This window comes from Carettochelys insculpta, chromosome 1 (genome assembly GCF_033958435.1).
Source record: "Carettochelys insculpta isolate YL-2023 chromosome 1, ASM3395843v1, whole genome shotgun sequence".
Classification (NCBI taxonomy): Eukaryota; Metazoa; Chordata; order Testudines; family Carettochelyidae; genus Carettochelys; species Carettochelys insculpta.
Genome location: NC_134137.1, coordinates 145,288,172 through 145,313,909, shown reverse-complemented (window position 1 = coordinate 145,313,909; position 25,738 = coordinate 145,288,172). Strand labels below are relative to the sequence as shown.

Here is a 25,738-nt window from a genome sequence, read left to right as displayed (position 1 = left end):
TTGCAGCATATGGACTGCCTAAATGAATAACCCCACTGAAGTCTATAGTTGGCTCATGAGAGGAAAGTGAAAAGGATTATGGTCTTGATGGCTCTCACACTGAATGTATATGAAAATCTCCCCCCTAATGCCACAAGTGACTTGGATCACAATAGAGCTCTTTAGTGAGATCTGAAGCATCTTTCTCCCACTATCCTTTGCTGCTGTTATAAGGGGGTGGGACTCTGGAAACTTTCATGTTCTTAATTTGCATAACTGGTTTGACAGAGTCGTCATAAGCTAAATTAGAAAGGGAGATTTGCATACTGGTGTTCTAGATAATCTATTTGGCCCTCCCTACCACATGTATCTGAGCACCTCACCATCTCTATTGTAGCTGTCCTCACAACAGCTCTGTGAAGTAGGAAAGTGCTGCTAGTGACAGGGTTGGATTCTATCCGTCTCTTACTACACAAAAAGAGTGCAAGGCTGCATGCAAGTCCCAGTCTTCAGATACCTCTGACATCCCAGTGTTCATTGAGTGGGAAGTGAGGCACAGAGAGAGGGGCCCCTAGAAAATCACTGCGATTCCCAATACCTGAGTTAAGCATCTATACAATGTATAGGGTGAGAGAGAGAGAGAGAGAGAGAGAGAGAGGCCGGCCCTCGACTGCAATACACAAAAGCCAGCACCCTAGGCAATGAGCCACCTTGCATGCTAACCCCTTCCCCACTTCAGAGATAGGTGCCTAACTCCTGGCTGCAGGGATATGGCTTGGGATGCTCCACTGCAAAATGTCTCTTGGTGGTAAGCACCTATATTGTTACCAAGAAGCGGGGACAGAGGAAAGTAGCTTTCCTCATACCCTGTAGCTTAGTGGTTAGCATACCCACTAGGGGTATAGGAGAGACAGTTCAAGTTCTCTCTTAGCCTGTTGGGAAGAAGAAAAGTGAGCAAACATCTGCCACCTTTTTAGGTGAGTGCCTCAGGCCATGGGTTGCAGGCCTCCAACCTGTCCTTTTGAAATTGTTACACTCTGAATAAATGAGTGTCTGCACAGCTGGGAAACAGGATCCTGAGTCTCCCATCGCAGTGCTCTAACCACCAGGCCACAGTGCCCACTTGTTCACTCCTGTCTCTCTCTCTCTCTCTCTGTAGTGGCTTTAGCAAGAGGAGCCAAGCCTCAGACTCGCTTTATTACCAGTCAGTTAGAGCACTTGCCAGGCAGGAGGGATGCCCAGGATTGTCATCTTTTCCAGTGATTCGAATAATTTTGAAGTTGTCCCACTGTGAATAAAGGAAAAAAATCTTTTTTAAAAAAAATTCTGAATGGCATATGTTGATAAGGGCTCCAGTCCATTGTTTTAAGGATGTGAAATGTATAGGAAATTAAATAATCACAATGTTTCTTATTCTATTGTGAACAAATCACAGACTCATATGGGGAAAGACCAAAGAGAATGTGTGCCTTGAATCCTTATGTCCAAAGATCTAAGGTATGTTTGCTTTCACTATGCTGTGCTGCAACTACATGAAAGAAGTCATTGCAACATGAAAAACAGAAAACACCAGGAAGCAATTCTTTCCTGCTGTTTTCACTTTAACATGAATCTTTTAACACCTTTGTTGGAGTCCAAATGTCTGGTATAACCTCAAATCAATCAGGATTAGTCAGGCATTTTACATGGTGCTCTTGGGTCAATCTGTATTTTATTGGTGCTTTTCCTTTACTTGTACGCTGATAATTTTGCAACATTTTTTTTTTATAAAACTGCAGTTACCAGTATTTTACCTTCTAAACAAAAAGAGGTGGCTTACTGCTCTGTTGTATTTATTAGGAAGGGAATTCTTTCCTGTACAACTAGATGATTCATGAAGCTGCCTCAGCTTTTAAGTGAACTCCTGCTAGGCTTTGTTTATGTGATGTACTTTTAATACTATTTGGAGAAAACACTAAAAAGAGCAGTGGGATGGTTTGGCCCTGTTATTTTTGACCTCTAGAGTTCTGCATTCCACCAAGAAGAGGAAATGTCCTGTACTGGTCACATTGAGCAACAGGTTTTGCCAGTTCAGATCAGTCTCCTTTACAGGCATGGGAAATACAATTCACCATTCTGCTCTGGATTAATTACACAGCAGACTGAGCTTCCATTTGTTCAAGTTATGTGGCAGTATAGCCCGATGTCCTTATTACAAGCCGTGATTGTTGGACAGTTGTCGGGAAGCTTTGAGAGAGACTGCTTCTCATTGCTTTTTTACTCGATTTAAGTTGAATGCTGAGAGAGATTTTGCATAAGGGTCAGTGAGTAAGGCAGCTGGATTTCTGAAGGATTTTTGATTCTTAAACTCGAACGGAGGTGATTAGGTGGAGCTGGTTTTCCTGGAATTGTAGGGTAGATTTTCCTGTTGTGTTTCAGCGTCCACTGCCTCAGTTAGACGCAGTCACAGTACCATTTCAGGATTACTGTGATAGTTCTAGCTTCTACCACCTGGCCTCTTTGGCTTGTCAGTATTTTTTTGAGTGGGTCAACGTGGTCTTTCTCTACAGCAATGTATCAGCCAAAAGAACTAGGGCGAAATCCATCGGTGGGTATGTGAGTTGATAAGTTCTTGAGAGTTGCAAGAGACTTAAATTTTCAATGGCAAGATTACGTTTTCCATGTCTGAAATATTGTCAGATGTGTTTACCGTATTGTTAGCATTTTATGGTCTGTGCAAACTTTCCCTTTAGGGAAAGTTCAACTAACATGGGAATGTTTCTCAGTAATAAGCTTTTTTAACCTATGTGCATGCTGTTGTTGTTTTTTCAATTGTGGGTATGTTACTAAAGAAACCTGAAAGCGGGGATGGACATTACAGGAATCTTTATTCTGTAAAATACAACTTTATTGTGGGGTTTAAAAACCCTAAAAAGGATAAGGTAGTACATTTCTCTCTGTTTTGTCATGTAAACAAAATTCCCTACAGCCTTCTACAGTGCTTGTGCAAAATTTTTGAGATCACCTTTTGTTATAAAATATTCCTTTTTTTTTTTTTAAACCAGTCAGGTTACATAATCTAAAATCTTGACATGCACTAGGCTAATGTCCTAGCAATACCTTTTAGAAGGATAAACATTGTTTTTAGCACCAACATGTACAAGCTGGTATAAAAGAGAGCTTGAGCGTGTGAACTATTGCATTTTATGGGTGATTGACGTCATGCCCACCGGATGTACTATCTATGCAATGAAACCAGTAGTGGGTATGATTCACAATTACTGGGTTTCTAATCTATATTTCAGACTGAACAACTGTCCAAAGGCAAGGTAATGACATTTTGGAGAGGCCGGATTTTAAAGTAGTTGGTTTAAAAATCTATTGGATAATGGGTATTGTTTGTGTGTGCATGCTGTGAGGAGTGGGGATGGGGGCGGAACTATCCAGTTACATGCATATAATTCTCTCCATCACATTTACTGGTTGAAAATGAGTAAAGCCATGGTTCACTGTACTCTGGTAATTGGCCAGAAATGTATAACATACTCTAGATCTACAAAGTTGATTACATTAAAGACAATTTTACATTGTTGATAAATGGCATTGCAAAGAGCTGTAACTTTCGGCATGCATTTTTCCCATGAAATGATCAGAAGTAATTAGATAATGATGTGAGGGGTGCTACAGAAAATCTTGTGGAAGAAAGTCTGAGCATCTACAGTATAAACTCTCTTTCATAAGCTGAATTTTTTTGGGGGGTTGTAAAAATGTGATGCATCAGTGAGGTTCAGTTTACCAACTGATCTAGACCACAAGTTGATGGTTTTAAGTTCTACTGAATTTTTGAATTCAATATTTAATATGTTGTCATTATAGGTTAGGGGTTGGCAGGGGTTGTTCCCAGCCCATCAGGGTAAACTGCTGGTGGGCTAGGACATTTTGTTTACCTGAAGCATCTGCAGGCACTGAGGCCCTTTATCTCCCATTGGCTGCAGTTCACCATTCCCAGCCAATAGGACTTGTGGGAAGTGGCACAGGCTGAGGGATAGGCTGGTTGCCACTTCCCACAGCTCCCATTGGCCAAGAATGGTGAACTGTGGCCCCTGGGATGTGAGGGACTCTGTACCTGTGCATGGTCCAGGCAAACAAAACGTCCTGGCCTGCCAGCATCTTACCCCGACCAGCTGGGAGCCAAAGTTTGCTAAACCCTGAAATAAATGGTCATACAGTTTTTGCCATTTTTACCTAGCCATCTTGCAATGAGGGAGAAGTGGGGTTATAAATGAATAGGCTCATGATCAGTATGTATGGTATCTAGTGTACTGATCCAACCATTGTGTGGAGGATAATTTTACTTTTATTTATTCCTTTTCCCTCTCTGTCCACTGGATGGTTGTCTCTGACATCAGTCTCTATCCCAGCCAGCAACAATGAATTGATCATTTCCATTTTTTTTAAAAAGAACTCTCCTTTTCCACTTTTCAGAGTGGTGTTGAAAACAAGCATCTCCCCCCTGATTTCATATGGGCAGTGTACATGTCTCTGGATAAGAGTTATAATGGGAACATAAGGAAAGCAGTATTGAGCAAACACTGTACTGCACGACTGCATCCTGCCTTTGAAACACATGGCTGGAGAGAAGCGGGAATTAAGCACCAGCTCCCAACTATTGAGACTGAGTAATAAGAGTTTGGAAAACCCATATTTACACAGTGAAATTTAACTCCTATGCAGCACACAGCTATCAATGCAGTTCTGCTTTATGTGTAGTCTTCCATGTAGATTGAGTGAGGCAGAAGATAATCAGGTTCTTTCCTCCAAGGTCAAATAGTAAATGACTTTATTTAGATTAAAATTGATATCTTCTGGCTTTCTGGGCTTTTTGATTGTTCTGCCTAGCTGGGCCCACAATGTCTTTATGTATTTTTTTTCCTGAAATGAACCAATAGCATTTGGTAGTTTTGTAGTCTGAGTTGCACACTCAATTCCTGATACTATTCTTTCTTTCATTGGCTGCTTTTAATTCTCTGACTTACAATACTCAAGTTCTTGTTCTGCACCACTGCCAAAAGTCCTCAAGGTGAGATTGTGTGATTGTGGGCAATTGTTTTTGTCTCACCATGCTCCATAGAAAGGATGAAAGTCCAAAAAACAAAATACTTGAGATTGCCAAGGCTTGTATATGTCAGGGAAATATTACCTGTAAGTTCCCACAGGCTGGTCATGCCTCCATGAGACAATGAAGTATTGCCAGCAGGGGCCTTTTGCAATTTGTTCTCAAACAAAGCCCTTGCATAAAGTAAGGAATTCCCCTTAATTGAGGTTTGATTTCATTAGCTAAAGGAGAAGATGGGGACTTTTACAACTCACCCTCAGTAAGGAGTGGTGTGTAGCAGAACAGGGAATTAACTGTGACACCAAATTGTAACTCCTTTCAAGGCTCATCCTTGTGTCAGGAAGGTAAAATCTACAGTTACTTGTCTACATAATGATTTGCTGTTAGAATTCTAAGATTAAGATACAAAAGTGAAGCTCATTTTCATCCAAGGTTCGGTTCTTCTTAGTTTCTTCTTAGTGTTCACCCCACACCCTAGAGCGTCTTTCTCTGGGAAACTATCCTCTTGTTTCTCATATTTTGCAAGGATAAGACAGCAGGACCACCTTCCTCCTGAACAGAACAGAACCTTTCCCAGCAGGATCAACGCCTGCTAATAGGGAGGATTGTTTCAGACAAACATGGCTTGCCTGTTACACTCTCCCTGGACTGTACGGGGGTGAGTCTTTGCCTGCAAGTAAAATGAGTTGCCTGCTCATTCTTTAACAGGCCAGAGCTAAGTGAAAATAAGGAGGCGTAGTGGACATTAATGAAAAGGAGATGGCCATTTTGGAGGCACTCCTGACTGATAGATTTCTGGTTGTTCTTGGGATGTAGGATTTCAAGATATTTGTAAATTCTCTGAAGAGGAAATGAGGAAGCCCGGAGGCAGCTGCTTTGCAAATCTTAATTGACTATAGACTAAGTCTATCTTCCCACTTTGGAGCTATTGTGGGATACCTAGGTGTCCCAAAATACTAACTCCGCATCTAGGAAATGTGTCCAGTATTTTGAAATATTTTTTTGAAATACTGGACACACCATTTTTGGCATTGCTCTACTCCTTGTTATGGGATGCCTCGAAATCGTACAGTATTTCAAAATGTGGTGCTTTGTAGACAGTGTCAAATCCTGAAATAGCCTATTTTGAAATTGATTTGAAATAGGATATGCGATTTGTATAACACAAATTGTGTATCTTATTTGGAGTTAAGGGCACTGTGTAAACATAGCCTCAGAGGGGTAGCAATGTTAGGCTGTACCTTCACGCAAACAAGCCGTCCTGTAGCATTTTAAAGTCTAATACATTTATTTATTAGGTAATGAGCTTTTGTGGGTAAGACCCACATAGTAAATAATTGTTGTTTTCAGTCTTTAAAGTGCTACTGGTCTGGTTGTTTGTTTGACTACACTAAACTGTAAACTCCCATAAAGCTTGTGACACCTGTGTCACAACTGATGAGCACTTTCTGTGAGCCTGCTCTGAGAGGATACTAGCACATATGTGCAGTAGGCTCAGGTCGTGCACTTTGTCATCCTCCTGCACTCCCTATATTCCACATCTGCAACAATGCACCTTCAACAGACCAACTATAATTTGCCCCTTTATAGTCTCTGTGTATCCTGATCAATTAGTAAAATAGGGACCTATTTACAGGGACTGCCTGAGGCTCAGTTGATTAGGCCCAAACTTTCCTCTCAGCTACGCTGCTACATCTTTACCAACTTTTACCAACAAAAAGCATTTTTGTTGTCACCCATTTTAAATCTACTTACAGTAAACTCTCTCATATCTGGCATTCTATTGTCCATAACTCTCCAATAACCAGCATTTTATCCATAAGTTTTAGTTATGTTTTCTGTAAGTACGCTACAGTGAAAGTAAATACAAATAAATAGAGGAAATATAATATAAGACTACAGTGTACAATACTACCACTGTTGGTAAATAAAGTTTGTTAATATTTAATCTTGTGTTTTCTTTAATGTTATGCATTGCTAGGAATACCTCTGTATTGTACAGAATATTTGAATATCCAGCAATATCCTGGTCCTGGGGCTGCTGGATACGAAAGAGTTTATAGTAAATGATTTACAGTCTTTTAAAATCTTTCTCCCTCAACTTACCTTAGCAATCAATCTTGGTTTGTAAATACACTGATTGGTCTTATGCTGACAGTAAGATGAATATACAGAAAGGAATAAATTTAATAGACCTACAGTTGGAACAAAATGGTAAATATCAGGGAATCCTTCAAAAGCCAGCAAGTTGAGTCTTCCCATACTGGCTGCAAATGTGCAGAGTATAACTCTGAGAATATATTTTGGGTCTATTGAAAACAAAAATACATTTTTCTTTATGGGACTTTATGCAGTTGACAGGGTATGCCTGGTGGGTACGATGGAGATTAGTTTTAAAAAAAAAAAAAACACAAAGGCAAGAGCTTTATTTAGCCAACACTGCATCGGTACATTGAACTTCCACTCTGTTTAAATTCCAAAAGCCCTGCGAGACAAGTGAGGTGATAACTTCACTGTTGCAGCTCCACAAACACCTCTTCCTGCCATCTTACAGGCTGTGTGATGTGAGAACAGATGCTGGGTTTCTTTTGGCAGTTTGATTTATGGCCAAGATCTATATGCAAAGTTTAGGCAGTTTACGAATTTAAGTATGGTGCTTTATTCTTGCAGTGCTAGGTTCCAATACAGGCCTTTCTAAGTACACGGTCATTGTCATGTACTCAAAAAGTACATACTATTGCACAGACCAAGCAGCAAAATGAAACACCCACTTTTTGTGGTTACATAGTTAGAGATTTTAAATAAATGTCTTTCCAAATAGAGGATTAGAATTACTTTTGTCCAAGAGAATTTTTAGCTGGCATAAATTAGTCCAGTTAGTGGAGGCTGAGAATAGTGGTGCTATGATGATTTACATCAGCTGAGATTCTAGCCCTTCGTTTTCAGCATTCAACATTCCCTCATCATGCACCTAAAAATACAGAACTAGTTGATACATGTGAATATTTAAAACTCAGTGCTCCAAATTGTGTGTAAGTGTACAGCAACGTATTAAAATATAGATCTGCTATTATATTTTATGAACCTTTTGGGACTTCATGTTGTGTGACCAGTCCTCATTGTTTTGTTTGTTTGCTTTTAATGTAAGGCTCTAAGAATACTGTAGTCACAGCTGATTTTTAGGTTCTGGTTTCGGGTGTGTGTGTGTGTGTGTGTGTGTGTGTGTGTGTGAGAGAGAGAGAGAGAGAGGATCCTGTGAGACACAGTGTGTTCTCAGCCCCACTGATGGCAACCTACAGGACTGGGCCTTTTGAACATGTGTTCTGTAACGCATACACAGTCTATAGACTGAACCATGCCATAAGGATTATATTTAACCACAAGTTATGTGGGAGATATACTTTGGCTGTCTTTGTTAACATCTCTTAAATGTTCCAAAAAATGTAAACTGTTACAAACCTTATGTACACATCATACGTGGCTTACTTCTGTGGACATTCAGGTTAATCCTTTGGCAATGAAAATATATGAATAGTGTGAAATATTCACATGAAAATAAGATGTTCACTTGCGGCAGAAACTGTTGGAGTACTCTCCTTTTGAAGTTTTATTAACTCTGTCTTACCGTGTAAATTATGGGAAGAGGAGTGTTCTCTGTTAATGGAGGCATATATGTAGTATCATCTAGCTTTCTCTAATGTGAAGATTGTGTCTCTTCACAATGTATTAGGAGAAAGTTTTTAATCTTTGGTTATCAGCGCCACGTAGATGGCTGTGGTCCTTAAAAATGTATCTGTGCATTTCATTTCCTTGACAGTTATTAACACCACTAATCATCATTAACATCATTAATCACAGACCTCAGTTGTCTGAGATATAGAAGTTGAAAGTAGTTTATGGATTTGGGTCAAATGCTGGGTTGTGAATGTTTAATAGCATTAGGAATACTTCTTGAAACTGGTGCCACATGTTCTTGCTGTCAAATCAAATGATTCTATTTCCCTCCCACAGCAGGATGAAAATTGTATTTTTTTTTTTTACTTTCTTCGCAGCTATACTAGAAATCCCAAATGTATTAATTACAAATTTTAGACAGGATTTATGTCTTGCCTCTTTCAATGACCATATCAGATTTGATAACAAGAATATAAAACCTTAACTGCACTTCACCGTGCATTTCCGCAATATCCAGCTATCGTGAAAAAAAAACTATTGCCTATTATGACGCTGCCTTTTGTCAGAACTAAACGTAGACACAGACGCACGTGTACCTATGCGCGCGCAGTAATTCTTTGACATCACTTCCAAATTGCACTGAAGTTGGTTAAACAATTTTTATACAGTATATTCTTTGTGAGGTGGTGCCTATAAGAGGTTTTGCAACTGAGTCTGTAACTGCTATTCATGGATTAACATAAGAGGACTTTTTTAAAAAATTAATATAGTTTGAAAGCGGGGGCGGGGGAGACAATGGCCCTTTGGGCATTCTGAACCTATGTAGAAGTGGGTGGACAAGCAAGATCGAAGTGGCAAAGTAATTCATGCTTAAATACCCCACAGAGAGCACATGTTTCCCATGTTAAAAAGCTGGTGGGCAATGTTGTCCCCCAGGTTGCGTGTATGCTAGAAAGTTTTTTTTTTTTTTTTTTTTCCAGAAAATTTGGCCCTATTTTGAAAGGAAACACGATGCATCTACACACGCCATTTGCTCTTTCAATCTGAAATTGAAAGAAGGCGGCTATTCTTCCAGAAGCCCTTTTCTGCATCCCAGTCAGGAAGAGCACTTTCTTTCAAAAGCTTCTTTAAGAGAGAAAAGTGTGTGTAGATGTTCTGCGGGCCCTCTTTTTTTTTTTTTTTTTTTTTTTTTTGAAAGAGCAGTCCTCATGTCAAATGGCAAGACTGATTTGAGCTTACAATCTAAGGGCCAGATTCTGATGTCTTTACTCATACTGAGTAGTACTTCTCAGAGTAAATTGGCAGTCACTGTGAGCCAAGATATCAGAATATGATCCTAAGTTACACGTGGACAAAATATTCTTTAAAGACCTCTCTGAAACACTGGACAAGTGCCAACCTTTGGATCAGCGGTGCATATACCACCTGATCTAGCTGTAGCTGACTATCGTTAAAAGCTGTGTGTCTCAAGGAAGCAACTGAATAGTGGGCATGCAGAGAGAGAGTTCCATGTATAAAGGAAGCATAGAAGAAACCCCAAATCCTAAACAATTGTAAGAAGGACACTCTGAAGGCCAGCATTTTTTTTCCACTGAAATGTGTAGAATCATTAGGTTGACCGGTTTAAACCTTTGGCTTCTCCCAACTACAAATTCCTTTTTCTTGTTTTCAAGATCATATAAAATGTAGGATAAATGGGTGAGGTATTCTGTGTTGGTGTGGAATGAATCCAGACAGCGCAAATGAGGTTCTGATCATCTGGATTATCCATGGAACAGTGGATGAAGGAAAGGGACATTGTTCTTTACCTACCACAAATGCTTCATCTTTTGTGTGACTGTGGTGGATGTGAGAGTAGAGGGGTGTCATTGCACCCACATCAAATCAACAAGTCTTTAATTTTAAGAGGCACAGCATGTATTTCTGGCTTTTGATGGATATAACTGAATTAAACCGTGGCAAAGTGAACTTTCATTGAATCAAGTTGATCATCACAGTAGATCTGAAAATTAAGAATTATGATGTCACTGCATTTGAAAAAATCTCTGGATGTTTGCTTATTTTTTGAGGGAGGTGGGGGGGCAAATATCTGAAAGATTGCAAAGGGTCATATTGTCCCAATCTCCAGATACATTCTTGGGAACTGAATCCTCACTACCCATGCCACAAATCACATACTAAGAATTAATGGGTGATTTGAACCTGGCCTCCATTTGTTGAACTATTTTCTTCTGTTATGGTTTGTATGGGGTTATATATAACATTCCTGTCACTGTAACTGCATTTCCATGTTCAATGGTAGTGAAATGCAAAAAGTTCAAAGAGATTTGGTTCCCAAGGTTGCTAATGAGCACCAGGCTCTCTTCACCCTTAATGAACCAAGAATTGTATTTGACTTTTTTTTTTCTTTTGGAATGGGGAGGGAGGCAGGAGTTCACACAACAGAACAATGACTTTACAGTGTAAAGAGTATGCAGCTGTGCCATCTGAAGCTGTCCTCAGCTATGAGCAACAAAGCTTAAATAGATTGTACTGTGAAGAGGTACAGCTCTGTGAGTGTGAAGCAAAGATTTTGCTTCTGCTTCACTGAGCCGTCTGCTTGCAACAGCAATGGGCCCTTGATGAGAGCTTAGGCAGGGAGAGCTGTGTAGGGCGACTCTTTCAAAATCACTCCCTGTAACTTGAATAGAGAAGAGGAAACAAAATGAAGTTTCAGTTGATCTCTTTCCAGGGATGTGCTGCTGCGTTTTCTTGAAAATCCCATGCCTTCCATTTAAAAGTCAAGGGTGACTTTTAATCCACTTCAGCTGATTTACAAACCACTAAACTGAATATTTTCAGCAAATAGTTTATTTTCTTTCTAAAGTCTAACAACAAAGCTGATACATGCACCAAGATAAATTTGCTAAATTAAACAAACCACATGTTAACTCAGTGATCTTCCAGAAGTTCATTTCCTATCTTAAATCAAATGTTTGAAATTGGTGCTGGGCTAATATTTTTTCTTTAATAGATATCAATAATATATCTTTGCCTAATTTACCTCTCTAGGTATTTCTGTTGCATCTCTCACTCTGCTGCTGTGTATAGATGCTCATAAACTTTGTATTTGGGGTGCAGCTATGTGATGGATGTATTTATGCACATATACAAATTCCTGCAAGTATATATACACCTATGTGCTACACTGCCTATATATGGTCTTAAACACTGGACTAACTTTTATATTTACAAATACATAGATATATATGAAGACAGATATACCCTGTATATTGCTGCACCCTGACTGTAACATCAATTAAAATATGCAATCTGAGACAATGCTACAATGTGACGTACTGAGGCAACAACCAGCTTTTAGGTTATCTAGTATAATACCATGACCTAATCCTTGCTCTGCTGCTATTCAGAAAAGAAATGAAGGAAAAAAGAAAAGCAAGTAGGTTAGCAAAGCAGAAAGCTGTTTCTGCAGCATGAATCTATTTTTACTGTCATATATCATTCTGCTGTTTTGAAGGTCTTAATTTTGGCTTTTAATAATGCAAAAGCACAAGAAAACATCCTGTTCTTGCCCTCAATCTCATGGTGAAGATAGAGGGGAAAAAAGACAAAAGGTTTGCTTTGTATTTTAAATACAAAATAGTACAATTTTAAACACCTTGACATGCGCCTATGAGGATTCAAAACTTTAGAAAGCTCTGCAGTCTGCTGTGGTGGTCTGATTAGTACAAGTGGCGAAAGTTGACAACCCCCCGTGGCTGACCCCTCTTGCTCTCTCTTGCCTAATCAAATTTTGTGTTTATATTTCCAGATAGCTGATCAGCTTCCCTGGATTTCGCTGACAGCACAGGAAAGCTTTGCTTGAAGATGGAAACACTGGAGTCGGAATTGACCTGCCCTATCTGTCTGGAGCTGTTTGAGGACCCACTGCTGCTGCCTTGCGCTCACAGCCTCTGTTTCAACTGTGCACATCGCATATTGGTCTCCCACTGTGCCACCAACGAATCAGTGGAATCCATCACTGCCTTCCAGTGCCCTACTTGTCGTTATGTCATCACTCTCAACCAACGTGGTCTAGACGGACTGAAGCGCAACGTCACCCTGCAGAATATTATCGACCGATTTCAGAAAGCTTCGGTGAGTGGGCCCAATTCTCCTAGTGAAACCCGCCGAGAGCGGGCATTTGATAGCAACAGCATGTCATCCAGTGAAAAAGTACTTTGCCAGTTCTGTGACCAGGACCCTGCCCAGGAAGCCGTGAAGACTTGTGTCACTTGCGAGGTATCCTACTGCGAGGAGTGCCTGAAAGCAACGCACCCAAACAAGAAGCCATTCACGGGCCACCGTTTGATAGAGCCTATTCCAGACTCTCACATTCGAGGATTAATGTGTTTGGAGCATGAGGATGAGAAAGTTAACATGTACTGTGTGACTGATGACCAGTTAATCTGTGCCTTGTGTAAACTGGTTGGACGGCATCGTGATCATCAGGTGGCAGCTTTGAGCGAGCGCTATGACAAGTTAAAGGTTAGTTTTACCTGTTCACCCATCGTAGTCCAACAAGCAGGGTGTGAAAAGAAACATAACTGCTTTGTTTCACAGTGGGGAATATGTTTTCTCTCTTCCGGTGAGTAGTTGGCATGGGTTGAAGTGCAGTCTATAAAATATTTTATATATGTGTACATGCATATAAGATGCATATATCTATTCTCGAAGAAGATGTCAGTTAATTTGCCTCAGATAAAGTTACCGCAGGATTATCTAAACTTCCCTATACTTACCGTAGGGAATACAAAGGATACTACAAATACTGAAGTAAACTTAGTGACAGAGAGAGAGCCATGTTAATCTGTATTCTATCAAAACAAAAAAGCAGTCCAGTAGCACTTTCAAGACTAAGAAAAGAATTCATTAGGCGATGAGCTTTCATGGGACAGACCCACTTCTTCAAGTGGGTCTGTCCCATGAAAGCTCATCACCTAATGAATTCTTTTTATTCTTGAAAGTGCTACATGACTGCTTTTTTGTTTTGAAGTAAACTTATTTACCTAAAACATTATCCACTGTGACCAGCAAGTGTTAAACGTTGCCACCTGTATATACTGAGGCACGGCAGCAAGGTGGGTAGAGGGTTGTGTATGCATATACATGGACGCTGAAATTTCAGACTCTTTGAATTTTGTGATAATGATTATTTCTAATTCAGTTGCTTACCACTTGAAATATCTTTGTATCACTGCTAAACTGGGGATGCATTTGTAAGATCTGTCTTCAGGACTTCACTTGTTTCACCAGCCAGGGAAACTGTATATAACTTGGCTCTCCCAGCAACAGCATCCACCCACACTTACTTAAGACAAGGGAATGAAAACAAAAAAGAAATTGTTTTAGAGCTACCTGTGACATTACCTTGGTTATGTGAGTCTTACCCACTTCCACAGTGAAATGGCATCTATTCTATTAGGTAGCGCAATGCTGTTCTGACAGCACTGTGTTCCATTGCAGAATGTCTTCAGTATAGTATTGGTATTGCTAACACACGTTCCCTGGATACTCTCCTGTTTCACCAATGAATTAATTGAACGAAGTTCCAATTCGGGTGGTAGTATCTAAATAGAGACATATGATACCTCTCTGAGTCCAGGATCTTTAGGTTACAAGACTTGCATGCTGCTGCAGAGCAGAAAAAGAGAGAACCTCAGGATATCGCCCCTCTCCTCCCCCATTCCTTAGGGAAATACAGCTTTCAAAGGAAAACTACAACTGAGAGAGATCATGAGTATGAAGGTAAAAAGAGCATTCTTCTGCATACAATGGTTTCAGTGGCAAGAAAATAACTGTATAGGCTGAATTACCGAGAGAGAGAGAGAGAGAGTGTGTGTGTGTGTGTCCACACATAAAATCACATTCCATCAAAACAGTGAATAGTAATGTGAAGAAAATATGGCTCAAATTATCCTTTTTAAATTTTAAAGGATTTCTTGAATAATCAAGCATAGTTATTTTACATAAATCACCCAATTTTATCATTTTGATAAATTAGTTTTCTTGTCATAACTGATACTAAATGTAAAAATAGTATTAGATAACATGGATAGAACTGTTGCATCATCTATTGCGCATTGATTTTTTTTTTATAGTCATAGATAGTGCTATATAATGTGAAATACCTGTCATAATTTAATATTGGCGAGTATTAGGCTTTTGAGGCTCTCATTATGAGCATCTGGGAAAGATCTAATATTTCGTTTTTTTCAGAGGTAGTAAATCTAAATGCAGCATTTTAAAAACAGTTATGTCTCTTCTTAATCATTTTGAGTTAATGTCACCAACAGCTAGGAAAATAAATATAAAGCCATGCTAGTTTTTACTGTGCTTAGGTTTTCTGCTAGCTCTGAACATGAGAGCAGTGGGTAGAGTAGATGAGCGTGAGATGATGCCATTTGACTTCTACAATGAAAATCATAATTTAAATTCTTTCTATGGAATTTTTTAAGCTAAAAATGATCCCTTTACATATCATATTACAATGTTTTGGCATTTTGTGTCCAAGGTAACAAGCTCTGCAAACCTATTTCCTTATCCCCATCAGTACTGCCAGGTGGTTGTTATCTCCCCATAGATAGTTCAGTCAGATACCAAGTTTGTACATAGGCCGTTTTGGTATCTACTTTTTCGTGAGTTACCATTTTCCTCATATAATCCCAACTTCCATCCATGTACTGTGGTACGCTCTAAGTAGAGGGGTAATAGGTTAGTTTAGTTTCTTTTTGACTCAAAGCTCCATTGTCTGACCATATGCAAGGCTCTTGGGAAAACTAGACTCTACCCTTCTCTTAGCAGCTGAGAATATTTTATGTGCTCAAATCCTAGAGTGTGATCTACGACCTGTAAATCGGCATCATTCCATTGAAATACACGTAGGAAAGTGGGTTTGCATCAGCTGAGGTTGTAGCCCGTGCCGTCTGTCAAACAAGAGTTCCAAGTCCACTCTTGAATTCTGGTCTCCTCCTGCATTAATACGGACCTTTGAGATGCCCAGATAAGTCTAGCTACAATACTGCTGCTAATAATGGAAGAATCTTGATTCTGAATTTGTATACAATGCTTTTCATCCAAACGGCTGTGAAGAAGCTAATAAGTTCAATGTAAAATTAATGGGCTAAATGTCCACTAAAATAAGTGGACAAAGCTGATGGCTGTGAAAATATGGTTAAAGATAAATGGTGGTTGTACAAATATTTTTGAAAAAATAAATAGGTATCTAGGGTAGCTGGATATAGTCACAAATTTTGAATAATAGCAGGTTCTTTATTTAAAAAAAACACACACCACACTTTAGTGACATTTTCTTTCTATGGATTTTTTTTAATAAGCATAGTATTGATGCTAAGAACAGCAACTAGATGGTTTTGATATGTAGTTCTGGGTGTCAAGCCATGCTAATTACTTGCATTCTATACCAGCAGTGTTGCTAATTATTTAAACAATATTTCATCCTTCATTAAGTGTGGGACAAAAGATGCCATTACAATCTAGCTCCTTTTGTGGCAAAAATGAAGCCCTTTAATTAAGAGTTCTGGCACACTTGTCTGAGGCATGCATGCTAGAGTGGGTTTAACAGTCATAATAGTCATTGTGAAACTCTGGAAATGAGAAGTAAGTCTAAATCACTTTGCCTTGACATTTATAACTCCAGTCCTGTGAGGTGCTGAACAATCTCATTTTTGATCAGCCCCTTTGTGAGTTGAAGGCACTTGTTTCCTTACAGCAGTAGGTCTGGTATTTTTTTTAGTTAGAGTTTCATAAGAAATACCTAAGCACATCACAGATGCGTGTATAATAAATAACTGTGGACATGTGAATAATTAATATATATGACATTGTGTACTGTTAAAATAGATCTTCTATAACATAAACAATGCATAGTGTGGTATAAATGTTAATAGGAAGCTCACAGGATTCTAGCAAATGCTTGTATTGAATCCACTGTATAAATGAAAAAAATCTCTATTAGTGAGCATTCATCCTTTTTAGTCTTGGAGCAATGGAATGGAAAAAATGCAGTTAGAACATACTTTTTTTTTTTCAGGGAAATAAATCAAAATTAGATTCCCAGATAGTGTCAGATGGCTAATGTTAACTTGTGTTAATACTACGAAGATTTTAGAGTGGGAGAGAATATTGTAGCAGGACAAATGTAACACAGATACAGGCAGCTAATGTTCAATTTGGGTTGATAAATGTTACATTTGGGTCTGACGAAACAATAAATCTTGAGTCAGATTCTCAAGTGGTGTAAATGAACTTAGCACAATTGAAGTGAATGGAGCTGCTCAGATTTACACCAGTTTAGGATTTGGTCTGCAAACTTCATTTGGCAATATATCTCCCATAAGAGCATGCAATGTGAAATTGATTTGTTGTAGCCTTCATACTTCCTAAGCAAGAGTGCTTTTATTGCGTCTGCTGTAGTCCTGAATATTTCTTTGTAAATCATATTAATGCTGAAGTGTTTTAGGTATGTATATGAAGGGTAGATCAGATCCCAGCATTGAATTCAGTAAGTGCAAGAGTGGTGCCTTTTTCATTAATATTTTCTGTATAATTTACTTCCAAAATTATACCAACAAAAAGGAAGGTTTAAAATATGTTTAGTTTTTTTTTCAGTAAGACATTATAAAATTAGACAATGCTATAATCAAAATCCACCTTTTTAGTGTGGTGATTTTTGTGAAAAATATCAGAGGGGTAGCCAAGTTAGTCTATATCTTCAAAAACAACAAAAAGTCCTATGGCACCTTTATAGACTAAACAGATATTTTGGAGCATAAGCTTTTGTGGGCAAAGACCCACTTCATCAGATGCACACATCTGACAAAGGGGTCTTTGCCCATGAAAGCTTATGCTCCAAAATATTTGTTTAGTCTATAAGGTGCTACAGGACTTTTTGTGATTTTTTTTTTTTTTTTTTTTTTTTTGGTGAAAGAATCGGAGAACTGGTGGGAAACGGTTCCCTTTTATATTATCCATAATATTTTCATATCCAACAACCTCCCAGTCCTGGGGCTGCTGGATAGGAAAGAGTTTTCTGTATATAGTTAGAACTGCATACACAAATTTGTTTATGCATCTAATGATATTTGCATTCCATATGTAATGTACTTGTGTCTATTACCACTACCTTTATGGATACAATGGATTTCTATTTTCAGCTCCTTGACTAATGTACCCTTTTAACGTGCATCTTGTTTTCTATTATCAGTTTTCATATTTATGAATATATTTTCCTTTTAAAAATATTTCTCCTTCCTAATCTGAATCAAGACACAGGAAAATAATCCATTTACCTTAACAAGCTTAGTGCTCACAAACATTTTTTTTCAGTGGGAAGCATTTATAAAATATTTAAGCAATGGGAAAATCAAAGTTACATCTTACAAAGCTACTTTGAACACGTTAAGTTAGAAAGCCTTTGAAAAATCCAAAGCTTCTATAAATAGAGTATAACAACACATGCATCCCTCCTTAGTGTTTCAAACTTGACGTTAAAACCCTTGATATCTAAATGTCTGTGTAGAGATATTGGTACAATATAGGCTGAATTCAATCCAGCTGTGGATTCTTTTTTGTATTTGTTTTAATTTATGCACAGTCATAAATAACGTTAGAAATCTGTTGCAAATCATCAGTGCCTTACTTTTCAAACCTGCACTCGTGTAAATAGTCTTGTTGACCACACAGGAGTTTGAGCTTCCAGAATCAGACAATACATCATTGTGGATATCTATTACTAGTTTGAATACACGTGTGTGTTTGTGGATCAATACTTACACAACACACACAAAGATTTTAGAAATAGTTACATGTGTGTATGTGTACAACACTAATACGTTACTAGTATTATCCATATTTACACACACATGTAGTGCATGTGCATTTAAATAGATACGTATGGAGGTACATAAAGTGTGTGTATACGGTAGCTTTGTTTTGACCAGTATCTAATCAACCCGTACTCCTCAGATACCCGGTACTGCCACCAGGCACTATCCCGGTGAATAAGTTTTTCTTCTGCTGGGTGGCTGTGCCACTCCAAGGCGGCAAAGGGATCTTGCCCCGCTCCCCCCAGCCATTAATGCAGCTTCCTCTTCTTTCGCAGGGAATGGTGCTGGGATGTGGGTGAGTAGCCAAGAAGAGGCTGCTGCATCCGCTGCTCCCCATCCCTGCCTGGGCCTGCGCTGCGGAAGTGCCAGGGCTGTTTGTCAATTGATGCTGCTGCTGGAGGGGAGGGTAAAGCATATCTCTGCTGCATGCCAGCCACCTCATGTGGCAGCATGGGCCAGGCCCTGAGCCACTACAGGCTGCTGAACCCCTGCAAGAGGGCATTGGAGTGGGTAGCCAGAGCACGGGGAGCCAGACCCCCCTGCACAGCAGCATGGGCTGGGGCCTGAGTTGCTGAACTCCAAAGGGGAGTGTGGAGTGGGCTGCCTGGGTAGAGACAGTGCTGTAGAGGTGGTACTGCTGAGGGCTTTGGGGAGGGGAGTGCTGCTGTAGTGAAAAATATACGTCTCATAGAGCCAGAAAGGACCTTAGGAGGTCATTGAGTCCAGTTCCCTGCCCTCTTGGCAGGACCAAGCACTGTCCCTGACAGATTTTTTTATATTTATTTGCCCCAGACTCCTAAATGGCCTCTTCAAGGATTGTGCTTACAACCCTGGGTTTAGCAGGCCAGCATTCAAACCACTGAGCTATCACTCACCCCTCAGTGCTGCCCTGCTGTCAGAGAACTGGTGGTGAATGGGTCCCTTTCTATTATCTACAATGTTTTCATATCTGACAACCTCCTGATTGATATGAAAGAATTTATTGTATATGTTAGAACTTCATACACAAATTTGTATGTGTCTAGTGATGATATTTGCATTCCATATGTAATGTACTTGTTGTCTATTACCACTACCTTTATGGATGCAATGGATTTCTATTTTCAACTCCTTGATTAATGTACCCTTTTAAACACCCATCTTGTCTTCTATTATCAATTTTCATATCTATGAATATATTTTCCTTTTTGTTTCCTTGTAACTTCCATACGCATTTGGCTTAGTGGCAGTTACAGAGATAATCCATTTAGGAAGAAACCTAAACGAAACCTTAGGAGAAACACACACCACGTTTATCAAGGGGATCAATTTTTCAGGGTCTCAGTGAGTATAGTATCTGATATGAAAAATGTGGGGAAAAAATACAGCTAACTTTACAGGATTGAATATTTTCCTCCTACTTGTTTTAGTTTTAAATTATGTTAAGTGGTAGCCAATTGCCACATTTCTTTCAAGTTATGCAGCTTTAATGTACTTTTATTAAATACTAAACCTGGCAAAATGTGTTCTAGAGAAACTTGAAATTCCATAGCTTCTTGTTCGTTATGTACATGAACTTCAGAAATTAGATCAGAGGTTTAATAAAAATTCCTATCATACATCAATTAGAAATGATATATGCATACATGAAGTTAATACATGGCTACATTAGATATTGTCTGATCTAAAAATGGTGTATTGTGCTGCAGAGATTATTCTTTTTGCTGTCGCCATTGATGGTTAGCCACACATACAGTAAATGCTGTGTTATTCAGTACTTGGATAACTGGCACATCTGGTTAACTGGCATGCCTGCCCAGAGCCAGCTGTCCACCCAGGGGCAGCTGATCCACTGGAGCTGGCTGCTCCCGGGGCCGACTTCTCGCTGCTGCTTGGCCAGAGTGGGGTTGGCTGCCCACCTGGGCTGGCAGAGAGAGACCACTGGCCCAGCTCAAATAGCTTTCATATTTTATTACCCAGCAACCCTGGTTCTCTGGGGATGCGGGATAATAAAACTTTTTCTGTACTTGTATAGAACATTGTCTGAACATATATAATCAGACTGGCTTCCTTGGAGTGTTCTGATATGCAGGCAATAAAACTAATATGTATAGCCATGGTGTTTTGGGGATTATTGTACAAAAACAAAACAAAAAAAAGAACCTGGGTAACAGATGAAATAACCATTTCTAACTGAACTAATTTATTATGTTAATATACTTAGAGAATTATGAGACTTCCCTTTTTAGCACCTGCCTCCTTTGGTTTAGTATGTGAACCTTAAGTCTATGTCAGGTTTGTTCTCTTGATTCAGAATATTTTGGTGGAAAGGAGCAGGAATGTCTAACATTTTATTATAACTTTTTTTTTTTTCTTTTTAAGAAAATCCTTGTAAAGTAAATGTTAGAAATTGCTTGGTAGCTGAGGATGCCCAAATGACTTGTGTATGTGACTATGTACTATAATTTCACAGAGAAGAACAATAGTATAAAAAGGCCCTCTCGAAGTTCAGTTAAGCTATTTTAAAATATTTTATCATAATTTGAGGATCCATTTTATTTTTAAAACAAGTAGCTGTCTAAGTTTTATTGTGTATTTCACAAAGTTTAACAAGACTCCTAAAGGCATCAATTTATTTGGACTTATTGTTTGACTTTCTCCCATTTTTAGCCCCAAAATAAGTTTATTTTAAAAGTTGTGTTTTAATGGCATGGATTATTCAGAAAGAGCAACGAAAGTGACACATTATACCATAATATAGTCAAACACGTTCTTCCTTCATAGGATTCCAGTTTCCAGAGGACCTGGACTAAGTAATCATTTCAAAAGCTCTAATTATTTTCCATAAGGTTTTTGAAAATTTGGGTCATATGGCATTCTTCCACATCCCTTCCAAATTTAGTTTCAATTTTGTTTATTGAGAAGGACATCAGATAGTCTTATCTTGCATTGTTCTCTTCCTTATCTATTTGGATGCCTGAGAGGATTAGATAGTGATAAGGAACCACAAAATGCATAGGGAGATGTTTTACCGCACAGGGATTTTTGTGGTTAAACGATAAATAGCTAAATCACAATTAAAATACATGAACTTTTAAAAAGGAAATACATCAACTGGTTGAAGGGAAAAAATAATTATTATAGTAGGTTTACGAAATGCTTAGCCACTGGCTGATGTGTTGTGATAGAGAGCACGTAAATGTTATATGTATGCAGATTACTATGAATATAGTAGCCCTGTGACCTTATTCTAAATTCTGATATTCTTTTAAATGATCAGATATGTTTTCACACAAAACAGTGTTAAAGTGGAATACTGTGTCAGAAATTCAAGTGTAAAAATAATTGCTGGGTGCTTTAAGTAGTCTAAAAGCAAGCATTGGAAGTCTGAGAAATTCAAATTAAGTTTGGAAAAAAAAATCCAAACGTTAAAGTACTATAAGAAGGACATGTAATAAAAGTAACCTGTAATCCATGCAACACAATAATCATATGATTATAATTAAGGCATATTAATATTTGTGGTCTTGGGCTTGATTAATTAATTTCTAAGACAGTAGGTTTTCTCTTCATGTTTTCTGATCTTGACATATGCGTCAAGCAATGATAACAGCACATCATCAATTCTCTTTCATGTGTTCTAACATTAGAGTCTTGCAACCAGATTAAAAACTTTGCAGTGTAAATTCATTGCTGTTTCCTTTGCTCCAAATTGCTTTGTAATGCTTTTCCACGAGTTTATGTTTAACAAAGTGATAGCACCTCATGCAAAAATACATGATCTGTGCTTCCTCTCCTTCCTCAGAATTGTGCATAGTGCAGCCATCCCTGTTTCACATCCTGTTTCCAGTAGACTTATGTGACAGCCAGCCACGTATTTTGGGAATGCATGAAATGCTCAGCAGTGTCAGGAGCTGCTCCTGAATCTAGGGAAAGGAGGTGGGGGTGGCTGTAGGTTTTTGTTTACAATATATACGGCAGAGACTAACAGGAAAATAATAGTACAGTAAACTCTTCCATATCTGGCATTCTATCATCTGGAACACTCACATAACTGGCATTTGAACCATAAGTAAATTTTAGTTATGTTTTCCTTTAAGTACAATATAGTGAAAGTAAATACAAATAAATACGGACATCTTTTTTTTTTTCTAGTGAGCAAATAAACTCCTCCATTCTTTACCCATGTGTAAAACATTTGGCATGGTTTGAGGATCCTATAAATAAATAAAAGTGAAGGAAAAAGTGGCATACCATTGACTTTCGGGAGATATGCCATATGGTGCTGGCAAAAGCCTGAAAAAGTTTGAGGTGACCTTTTTTCTCTTGACCTGTCTGGGGTGGATTCAAGTATCACTTTTCTTGAGATTTTTTTTCCTATGTGTCTTTATTTTATAACCTGTGTTTTGCCAAAGAGAACGTGCAGAAAATTACTTTCAGAGTCAGCTTCCTGTGTTGATACTTTAACTTTGTATTTCTCTTTTCCACTAGAATGAAATGACTGAGTTCTTTAGCCATCTTCAAAAACTGTAAAAATAGGGTATCCAATAGAAATCACGGTATAGCTAAGTTTCTCCCTTTGAGATATATCTTTTCAAGTATTTTTTAAGTCTGAGGGGGTCTTTGCTTCATAAGCAGCAATAGACTGTTTCAGTGTGCATTCTCTGACATACAAAACACCAGAGAGACAGGGTGGATGAAGTAATAACTTCTAGGGGACTGAACTCTGTTGGTGAGAGAGACAAACTTTTGAGCTATACACACAGTTCTTCTTTAGGTCTGGGAAATAGACTCGTGTCACAGCTAAATGCAGGATTAAACAGATTAGTTTCATATTAAACTACATATTCAATTTTGTAATTATCTGTGAAACTAGACTAGAAAAGAAATTGTTGCAGACAATAAATGAGAATGGCAATAGGAGGGGAGGCTCTCCTCCCACCTAGTGATTAGGCTGCATCCAACCCTGACCTTGGTGTACCTCAAAACCAACCATGTGGAACAGTCTCTCTCTCTCATGCACACCCCACCCCATATCCAGGTGTGGGCAGGCAGTTTCAGTTTGGCAGTGTCCCATGTCAGGGGAATCCATATGTTGGGTGAAAGGGCTCTGTGGGAGGCAATCTGGGAGTAGGTGCATTGGTGAGGGTCTAGATGTGGAGTTGGCGGATCAGGGTGCATAGGGATTTGTTTGGGGAGATTTGAGTGCAGGGGCAAAGGGACTCTGGGTGGGTGTCCAGGTGAAGGTTGTTGGAGCTCAGCGGGGGAGGAGGGTAGGGTGTAGGCAAGATGGGGCTTGTTGGGGGAATTAGGTGTGGCGGGATGGGGCTTGTCAAGGGTTTATGGGCTGGGGATGGGGTTTGGTGGGGTTCTAATTTGGGGGCCTTGGCAGAGTGGTCCAGGTGCAGGGGAAGTGTTTCAAGTGCAAGGAGATAGACCCTCTGCCCCACACAGGCTGACTTCAGGGGATGGAGCTCAGTGGGGGAATCTGGAGGTGAGGTGGCGTCTGGACGCATGAGGGTTAGGTGGGCAGCTCTCTGTACAGTGACTCCTCTCATGGACTCTGGGGAACTATGGGGTGGAGCTTCCTGCAGCTGTAGGAGGAGTCATCTGAGGGGCTGCCCTCTGTCAACCCACCTCCCAGTACATCCAGACCCCAAACCCAGACTCTCCTGCCCCATAGTGAGAAAGAGGAAGTCTCCCATAACCACCAGTTCAGCTGGGACTAACAGCTGGAGCCCAGCTGATCTAGGTGTAGCATAATATGAAGTGAAAGAGAGAGAGTGTTATAAGGATGCCCAAACTCTTCCTTCTCCACCAGGCTATGGTTTGTCTCCCTCAGCTGCTCCTGAACCATACCCACTCAGGACTGCTGCCTAGGAGTGAAACATGTGCCCTTTATTCTATGGGGAAAGAGTAAAATCTATGGAAGACATTAATTCTGCACTAGTGCAGTGGCACCGAATTCCCCCAGGAGTATAATTCTGAGCAGAAATCAGGATAAATCAGGAGTAATTCCATTGATGTCACTGGTGGTATACCCACGAAAAAATCAAGATCAGAATCACAATCCTTGTGCCGTTGTCATGAAATGCTGAACAATCGTCAGAATTGCAGATAACTTATTTGCTTAGGTGACCAAAAGAGGAGAGGGGGAGAAATAATTTCTTCTTCATTTGAAAGGATGCAAGTTGGGAACAGTGCCTCAGAAGCTCCTGGGACGACTCCTGGAATCATGCTGTTCATGGTACCGCTCTTTGTTTGGGACTGTCTAAAATCACAAGCTTTACCTCTACTTGGCTACGTCTACACTAGCCCCAAACTTGGAAATGGCCACGCAAATGGCCATTTCGAAGTCTACTAATGAAGCGCTGAAATGCATATTCAGCGCTTCATTAGCATGCGGGCGGCTGCGGCGCTTCGAAATTGATGTGGCTCGCCGCCGTGCGGCTCGTCCCGACGGGGCTCCTTTTCGAAAGGACCTCGCCTACTTCGAAGTCCCCTTATTCCCATGAGCAGATGGGAATAAGGGGACTTCGAAGTAGGAGAGGTCCTTTCGAAAAAGAGCCCCATTGGGACGAGCCGCGCGGCGGTGAGCCGCGTCAATTTCAAAGCGCTGCAGCCGCCCGCATGATAATGAAGCGCTGAATATGCATTTCAGCGCTTCATTAGTAGACTTCGAAATGGCCATTTGCGTGGCCATTTCCAAGTTTGGGGCTAGTGTAGACACGGCCCTTGGGTTTCATATTTTTGGAACTTGTTTAAAAAATATTGCTGTTTTAATTCTAACTTGACTGAGATGGGTAATAGCCATGATAGTCTGTAGCTTCACAAATAATAAGCTGTCCCATAGCACCTTAGAGACTAACACATTTATTAGTTTATGAGCTACTGTGGGGAAATCCCACTTCCAAGTGAGTTTTACCCATAAAAGCTCATGCCCTAATAAGTTTGTTAGTTTCTAAGGTGCCACAGGACAGCTTGTTTGTCTAACTTGGCTTGTTTATAAACCAAACAAGAACATTTTTGGCTGATGACTGGGTAGAGGAAATCTTTCCATGAAACTAATGAGGAAGAGAGAAACCAGAATAGAATTGTTTTCTTGTTGAAAAAACACTGTTGG

General features: G+C 39.5%; 1 protein-coding gene across 3 annotated transcripts in view; it reads left to right on the top strand.

The window, feature by feature from the left end:
- Positions 1-25,738, top strand: part of MID1 (midline 1) — a 388,661-nt gene that overhangs the window by 213,425 nt on the left and 149,498 nt on the right. For 2 of the 3 annotated variants that reach the window (XM_074992785.1, XM_074992774.1), the window contains exon 2: positions 12,561-13,276. In XM_074992785.1, the coding sequence (XP_074848886.1) occupies positions 12,617-13,276 (660 nt within the window). In that variant the 5' untranslated portion in view covers positions 12,561-12,616. Of the gene's footprint in view, positions 1-2,434; positions 2,567-12,560; positions 13,277-25,738 lie in introns of those variants that run through there. The other variant, XM_074992794.1, reaches the window with a different exon arrangement.